General features: G+C 35.0%; 1 protein-coding gene across 2 annotated transcripts; it reads left to right on the top strand.

Moving 5' to 3' along the window:
- Window positions 1-818: 818 nt before the first annotated feature.
- On the top strand, window positions 819-7,500 carry LOC116172028 (dnaJ homolog subfamily C member 11). Of its 2 annotated transcripts, XM_031489119.1 has the most exons (13): window positions 819-836; window positions 888-1,119; window positions 1,219-1,348; window positions 1,395-1,653; window positions 1,906-2,108; window positions 2,157-2,273; window positions 2,325-2,420; window positions 2,468-2,579; window positions 2,633-2,749; window positions 6,651-6,976; window positions 7,027-7,118; window positions 7,188-7,317; window positions 7,372-7,500. In XM_031489119.1, exons 2-13 carry the CDS (start codon window positions 1,045-1,047, stop codon window positions 7,392-7,394), a joined length of 1,680 nt encoding a protein of 559 aa, XP_031344979.1. In that variant the 5' UTR covers window positions 819-836; window positions 888-1,044; the 3' UTR covers window positions 7,395-7,500. The 2 variants fall into 2 exon arrangements, with proteins under 2 accessions (XP_031344979.1, XP_031344978.1); XM_031489118.1 differs by lacking the exon at window positions 819-836 and having other exon boundaries at window positions 848-1,119.
- The last annotated feature ends 743 nt before the right edge of the window (window positions 7,501-8,243 follow it).

Genomic DNA, 8,243 nt, shown 5'->3' with positions numbered 1-8,243 from the left:
TTCAGATAACATCACTAGAGGCGCTGATGTAATTTAAACAGCGGTTGGAAGTGGAACTCATGAAATATAGTTTTCGGTTCTGCAATATTTAGGTAGAATCATTTTTAAGGGTTCCGATTCCGGTTCTGTGGTTTCCGTATTTTAGGTTCCGGTTCAGTTTTTTTCGGTTTTTAAAGGGTTCCAACATAAATAAATAAATGATTATTAAAAATATAAATTATTAATAATTATAGAAAATACATAATACACACAATTAAAAACATTGTTCTTTTGCACAAAAATATTTTTTAACTTTCCTTTTCTTCAGCAGTATTGCTTTCCTTACACTCTTCAACCTTCTTACTGTTTTTTATTCAGTTTATAGGTATTAGTCACTCGAAAATCTTTATATTTGTTTATTATTAAAGTTAAGTTGATAGAAGTTAGTGGGAGCTCTGAATAAAAGTGAGAATTTGGATTTTTGGCTTTTGAAATTTCTTGCAAATTCTACACCACAAAACGTAATTCAGAAGGTAAGATTTTATGCTATTCATTATTCATCAAGTCGATAAAGGATTAGTCACTCTGGTGATAAGGAATGAAAAGCTGATATGATGTGTACTTTGAAAGTATGATTATGGTTACTCTTATGGTAATATCACCCACTGAACATATTGTAGTTTCATACCTCTTAAAGTACCAAAGGCACAGGAGTGAGCCTAGTTTGGTTGTATTTCATACCACATAGCGACCGAAAGGCACAGGAGTGACCTGGTATATATATTGCGTGTATATATATATACATATGCATACGCGATTTGATACACCCAACTTCCTTGGACAACCTGTATATTATGGTATATATAGCGTGAGTCAAAAAAAGATAACTGAATTATTTATATTTTTAGGTAAAAGTGGCACTGCTCCTTTTGTTCAAATTCCATACCCAATTTAGAAAATATGAAATAGTCTGAATGAATTTCTACACTCACTTTACCCAACTGGTACAAATTCAAAGAATCTCCTTGTTTATGTGACAATTTATATGGGAATACTACTTGGTGAATGATGGATTTTGATTTAGAGGACGAGCTGGTTTTTAATGAAGATTATTATGCGTTTTTAAACGTATCTCGAGAGGTAGGCTGAAGGAAGACTTAAAAAAAAACGTACATAATTACTTCACGCTGCCTAACCTCAAAATTAATTATATAAACAGAAATTACTTTGCTGTTTTAGGCAACTAAAGAAGAAATAAGTAATGCCTACCGTAGCCTTAGTCGCGTCTATCATCCCGACAAACATCTTGATCCCGAAAACAAAGAGAAGGCTGAAATACTGTTCAACAGAACTAAGAAAGCGTACGAAGGTATGCGACGCCGCTAATGTTCAATTTATAAGTTGTTATTGTCTAGTGCTTTCCGATCCGCATCGAAGAGCGATCTATGATAGCTTGGGTGTTAAGGGTTTAGAAACCGAAGGTTGGGAAATTGTTCAGCGTACAAAGACACCTGCAGAAATTCGGGCCGAGTACGAACAGCTCGCCGAGGAAAAAGCGGAAAGACTTAAGCAACAACGCACAAATCCCCATGGAGCCATTACAATTAATATTAATGCGACAGATTTATTTAACCCTTATATCGATGATTTAAGCTTAGACAATGAGTTGGATATGTAAGTAAAGTGCCGCCCTATTATATCCATTAAGTTATAGCCTCCCGGCTAAAAGGTTGTACCTGCACCAATTTACTTAAGGGAAATGGGTTCTATTTAACTTATATTTTAAAATTGGCAAAATTCAAACATGTCTAATTGCACATTAAGTATTTTACTACGGGTGAAGTTATAGTTCCACCAAAATCAAACCGAATATGTATGAGTTATAGGGGAAACTTAATGTTTCATGTTTGTGACTTTTGCTTGTAGTGAACCAACAAGCCTGTTACCGAGTGTGGAAATATCAGGAATGAATTTTAATCAATCCGTTGAGTTACCGCTAACACAGAAGGATACATGCACGTTAGCGGGACAACTGCAGACGCACAATGGCACAGGAAGCGGTGGAATTAATCTTAGTTGGAGGCATATCTTTTCTCACAAAAGCTGGGGGGAAGTGGAAATGTTGGCAGGTATGCACCATAAATCATAATAGTTCTTTGTGAATAATTGTTTTCCAGGTAACGGGCCTGCGATTTCACTAAAAGCGTTTAGAACTCTATCGAAGCGATTTTTTTGGAATGGTGGTACTGTGCTACAATTTAGTCCACAAGGGTTGAGACCTGGAATAATGTCTAGTAAGTAGAGATAGTTCGTCCTGAAGTATTTCTTAATGAATTTCATGATAGCATTAGCCATGCAGATTGATAAGCACACAGTTACATACTTTACATATCAGGGTGGACTGAGATCTTTACTTTCTACCTCGATCGTTAAAGATTCTGGTAATGTGTAAAATTGCCGTCTTCAACTGGTTAATTGTCGATTTTAGAATTTGGCCTCTACAATTTTAATGTGCAAGTTGGTTTACCTCATTCGTTCATTTCATTTAGTTACACCAAAAAGATGTTAAATCAGGAGTTGAGGCTGAAAATCGCAGTTAAGTGAGTGTGAGTGACTCAATCACATTTTTGTTAATTCATTGTAACTATTTTAGGGGAGGTACTTTCGGCGGCATGGTGGAATATGGCGCTGAAAAAAAAGTATCAAAACACACTTGGCTATCCGCAGCAGTAGCTGTAGGTGTACCAACAGGAGTGAAACTTAAAATTAGGTACTAACCTTTCCTTTGTCTCAAATTGTGACACAACTACATTGGGGTATATTCCCATATACAGGGTGGTGTTTTTAAGTGGACAATTAGAAGTATCCGAGGAAGTATCTCAGGAACGGTTTCGATTTAAAAATATTTTCAAGATGACTGCTTTTCCGGTTGTATACCAGAACTTTCTTATTTCAAATGGCACTATCTTTTTTGATGACATTTTCGAATTCCTCATAAAAGATCAGTATGACTTTGTCAATATGATGCTATGTCTAACTGACATGATTTCGAAAATATTTGATATTTTTTCACGGTTTCAGACATTCAGTAAATTAGCCATATCACTGTTGTCTGACAACTTACCAAAATGTTTTTTCACAAATAGACAGCTAAAAGTCCACGCTATCATATGTGATTAAGCGGCAGAGCAAAGCGATGCAACTTTATAGATGCTTGAACCTATTTGTGCAAAACTTCACACAGTTGACCTATATGTCACATGTAACAAGCCTATTGAAAATGGGTGAAATCCAATGACTCCGTAGGTGCTCTGCCGCTTTTTTAGATCTGCTTTAGGGGTTTATTGTTATTGGTCTGATTTTCAAATATGATTCGAAAATAATATGAATAAGGATTCAAAGTTGACAATCGGTTTTTGGTGAAAAACTCGAAATTTTGAAATGGAAACCAGAAATGTTTAGTATGCACCAATGGAAACAGCATAAACAAGTATAAATTGTGCACAGGTCTTGTGCATATAAAGCGCATTTTTTAACCGAAATAGCTTTTGTTTTGACATCACCAATGGATATATTTCTTGCAGACGTTTCAATCGCCCTTGGGTACCCTCTTCCGACAATCCATTCTTGAGGTATAAGGGAATATACCCGATCACGATAAGAGGTCGAGGAGGAGGGCTATGGTTGGTAGAAATTAATTCCTTTCGTTGAGACCTTTCATTAGAGTACCATGAAATGATAAAACTAGTTCCACTCCCCCCGCCCCTCCACCTCCGTCCGTACTTTGATAAGAGGACAGAAAGAAGGGCAGTAGTTGGTAGAAAACGGTTCCACAATGAGAGAAAAAATTAATTTTTAAACCCCCCCCCCCCCCTCAGTCTCCGTCGCTCACTGATCTCGAAAAAGAGTCGCACGGGAAAGTTATAGTTTGTACAAACCAATTTATTTGGATGAGACCTTTCATTAGAATACCATGAAGGGCAGAACATGTGTTTACCTCCCCCCCCCCCTTTTTCTAAAGTTTAACTTGGCACCATTAAAGGCATGCGTATGCAAAATCTGAGACTAATTGGTTGTATGTAAAAGTTATGCACATTTTACTTTCAAAAACAGCATCTCAGGAAATAATTCTTGGGGAGGGAGGTCCCCCTTTTAGACAGCGAAATGTAATGGCCGTCTGCCACACCTACAAAGTATAGGCTACCTACTGCAAAAAATTCCAGGACTCTAGGACCATTCCCCTAGAAGTAGTTCAAAACCGTAGAAGGGGGTCCGGACGGACGGACGGACAAAACGCAAACAATAGCACATTTTTTTTAATTCTTAAAAAATGCGCTAAAAATGGATAAAACCAAGATATTTGTTTATGTTTTTACTATTAAATTTATTCTCCAGTTTTTCGACTTGAATGAATTATTCGAAAAATGAATTAATCAATATCATTTTCGTTTTGGACGAGGCAGATAAAAATTGCCTTTTTTTGCATGGGCACCTCATATACAGGGTGTCAATTTTAAAACTTGCAGTCAGCCATATTTTCCAAACTTAAAGAAGATATTGAAAATCGCGCAAAACCGTTTCGGTGGTATCAAGGGGGAACCAGAATGACGTTGAGTGACACCCCCTTAACCCCCCCCCCCCTTTCTACAAAAAACCTAGATGGCAACCCCATACTTGTGACAGATCGTTGGAAAGCTACTGAAAAATGCTTTCCAGTGGTACCAATAAAGTCAATATTCATTAAGACAATTTAACAAAAATTTAATAATTAACAAAAAAAAACTAAATGTTGACATTGATGGCAAATTGGCCAAGAACTTCAACCTGAGCTGCTTCATTAAGCAATCTTGGTTGCTTTCTTTTTTTATTGATAACAGATCCCGTTTGTTTCAATTTAGCGACCAATTCTTCAACATAAGCATGGCTTACATTTCTCCTGGGATGTCTCTCATTAATTGTTCTAGCTGATCGATTTTTGGAGCCATAAATGAATATTTTTTCACACGTCACCTGTACTGTAAGTCAATAAAAAAAGAAAGCAAAAGATTGCTTAATGAAAGCTCAGGTTGAAGTTCTTGGCCAATTTGCCATAAATCCCTCAATGTCAACATTTAGTTTTTTTTGTTAATTATTAAATTTTTGTTAAATTGTCTTAATGAATATTGACTTTATTGGTACCACTGGAAAGCATTTTTCAGTAGCTTTCCAACGATGTGTCACAAGTATGGGGTTGCCATTTAGGATTTTTGAAGAGGGGGGGCCGGGGGGTTGTCATTTCATAACCTCAATCTGGTTCCCCCTCGATACCCCCGAAACGGTTTTGCGCGATTTTCAATATCTTCTTTAGTTTGGAAAATATGGCCGACTGCAAGTTTTAAAATTGACACCCTGTATAATTACATATAACTTATTTAAGATTAGAATATAAAAACTAGGAAAACCAAGATATTTCGCGCGAGCAAATGCCAAATTTTTCCTATAAATCGATTTTTCTTTAAAACTACTAGTTTTTCGGATATTAACCATACAGTGTGTAAATAAGCGATGGGGTATACAAGAGGGAATTTTTTTAAAAATATTGATGTATGAAAAAAATTTATTCTTCATGATATTTTTTGCTTGCTTTGAAAGTACCAATAACGTTTCGATAATCTAAAATTTATTTATAGAAATCTGGAAAAATAATAAAATTAATTTTTTTTATTGAAAGTTATTCTACATTATAATCAAGATAGCGTATTGCTATCAAACCACAAACAATCGAAACGTTATTGGTACTTTCAAAGCAAGCAAAAAATATCATGCAGAATAAATTTTTTTCATAAATCAATATTTAAAAAAAAATTCCTTCTTGTATACTCCATCGCTTTACACACTGTATAATAAAGAAAAGTCGTACAATTACACGTAGAACTAAAAAACGCATTCAAATAAATCGGGCTCTATTTAAAAAACGTACCATTTTGCCGCCCTACTTTGTGAGCGCACCCTGTATAATTCCAAATGTTTTAAAATGTGGAGAATATTCAACCACATCAATACAAATCCACTCTATCGAAAAATTTTATCTTCAAGGCATTAAGTTACTTCGCACAATAGTTGACTTACCCTGTACATTTTGTTACCCTTTCCATTGATGCATAGTAAATGTATGGTTTCAAAAATTTCGAGTTTTTGACCAAAAACTGATTGTCAACTTTGAACGCTTATTCGTATTATTTTCGAATCACATTTAAAAATTAGACCAATAACATTTGATAGCGTGAACTTTTAGTTGTTCATTCGTGAAAAAAACATTATCTAAGTTGTCAGACAACAGTGGATAATTTACTGAACCTCTGAAACTCTTGTCAAAAATGTTAAATAACTTCAAAAGCATGTCAGTTAGCCATAGCATCATATTGACAAAGTCATACTAATTTTTTATGAGGAATTCGAAAATGCCCTCAGAGAAGATAGTGCCATTTGAAATAAGGAAGTTCTGGTATTATTCTGAAACAACCGAATAAGCGGCCATCTTGAAAATATTTTTAAATGATTCCTTTTCATCGATTATTCAAAAAAGATTCGAAACCGTTTCTGAGATAAATCCACCACCTTGTATATAAATTTTTCTTGTTCTTTTCGCCAACCTGGGTTTAATGGGACAATCATATTTTTGTTTATTTTAGATTAAATCGGGCCAACCAAACATATTCATTTCCTATACACCTATGCGAGGAAGTAATGCCATCGGCCATTTTCTACGCAACCGTAGTTCCCTTAGTAGTGTATGTTCTGGTAAAAAAAGGCATAGTCGAACCTTTCCATAAAGAACAGCAAGCGCAAAAGATCGAAAAAGAGAAACAAAAGAATCAAGTGCAGTTAATGGAGAAACGTAGAGAGGCGCAGGCGGCAGTAGACCTTATGACTGCAACTTACGCGCGCATTTGCACTGACGAGGAGTCTAAAAAGGGCCTTATAATTAATAAAGCATTATACGGGAAAATATTAAACGGTACCTAAGTTGATTTATGTTCCATAATCACTACCAAAACTTTTTTTTAGAAAAAAGTGAAAGCGAGGAAGTTATAAATGTTACTATTCCCTTGCAATGCTTAGTACGAGATAGTAAATTGGTTTTGTACGAACAATCAAAGGTACGTTATAAATATAGACCATTTTACTTTAGAGAAGTACCAAATTGTAAATTGATTTAAATTTTGTAGAGTCAATTACCTGGGTTCTTTGATCCTGCAGTTGGTGAAGATAAATTTCTGTATGTTTCGTATACTTATCGTAGTCAACCATATGAAGTTACTGCGGGCGATACAGAACTTTTACGATTACCAAAGTCTAGTAAGTTCCTTTTCTAACATGTTAAGGTGGATTTTATATATTTCTTAATTTCAGGTCATCGGAATAGTGTAACATAGCTATAATATAACATCAAAGATTAGTCGTTAAATTTGTTGTAGATTTTTCATGAAGTTTGTGAAAAGTTTTTTTTTGTACAAAATGATTAAAAGTATTTCGACCCGACATTGCCCTTTGTTTTAAGTAGATATTGCTAATGCACCAATTCCTATATTTTTTATATTATTTAATTGGTCACATGCAAATGCAAAATAAGATTTTTTCATACTATCATCACATAGGATAATCGTTTAACACCTCCAAAAACTGCCAAACTTAATGTTGACTCAATAGAATTTTAGTAATGGTCATCCAAGAGTAAAATGGATTAGCTCTCTTTCTTGCTACTGCACATGCGTTAGGTTTCTTGACGTTGGGAAACATTTAAAGCGCCTATAACGCATAGACGCTGATGACTGAACATCCAATTTATTGTAGACACCTAGAGTGTGGGTGTGGTTAAGTGGGTAGTTAAAACATCTGTGAAAATGGAAAATTGGAGTGCAGAATTTAAAAATTTGAAAAGAAAAAACGAAGACGATGGTAGATGGCGTCACTGTATAAAAGCACGCTCTGTTTTTTTTTCTGTATCGAATGACATAAAAATCCAATATGTAGTCCATAAGAAGTAAGAAACTCTCAAGCATAATAGCCAGGTTGCGGACAGCATTTTCCGTTATGTTAGACGGCCATTTTTCCTTATAATATAAGTTTATAAGTATAAAGGTTGATTCTCACTATACATAACGTTTCCATACCATATCCTTTCCATAACCATTCCGTAAATTATTATACCTAGGAAATTGACCTTTAAGTGATATGTGCGTAAGACATTTAGCCGCGCGCTAATACACATTCTCCTTTCCGTT

Source organism: Photinus pyralis, unplaced genomic scaffold (assembly GCF_008802855.1).
Source record: "Photinus pyralis isolate 1611_PpyrPB1 unplaced genomic scaffold, Ppyr1.3 Ppyr1.4_LG5, whole genome shotgun sequence".
Taxonomy (NCBI): Eukaryota; Metazoa; Arthropoda; class Insecta; order Coleoptera; family Lampyridae; genus Photinus; species Photinus pyralis.
The sequence above is the reverse complement of the archived record's forward strand: the minus strand, read 5'-3'. Positions and strand labels throughout refer to the sequence as shown.

Excerpts from the sequence above, each read along its gene's own strand:
- LOC116172028 (XM_031489119.1), top strand. The coding sequence starts at position 1,045 with ATGATGGATTTTGATTTAGAGGACGAGCTGGTTTTTAATGAAGATTAT. Across the intron at positions 1,349-1,394 it reads AACTAAGAAAGCGTACGAAG|TGCTTTCCGATCCGCATCGA; the intron begins GTATGCGACGCC and ends GTTATTGTCTAG. Across the intron at positions 2,109-2,156 it reads GGAAGTGGAAATGTTGGCAG|GTAACGGGCCTGCGATTTCA; the intron begins GTATGCACCATA and ends ATTGTTTTCCAG.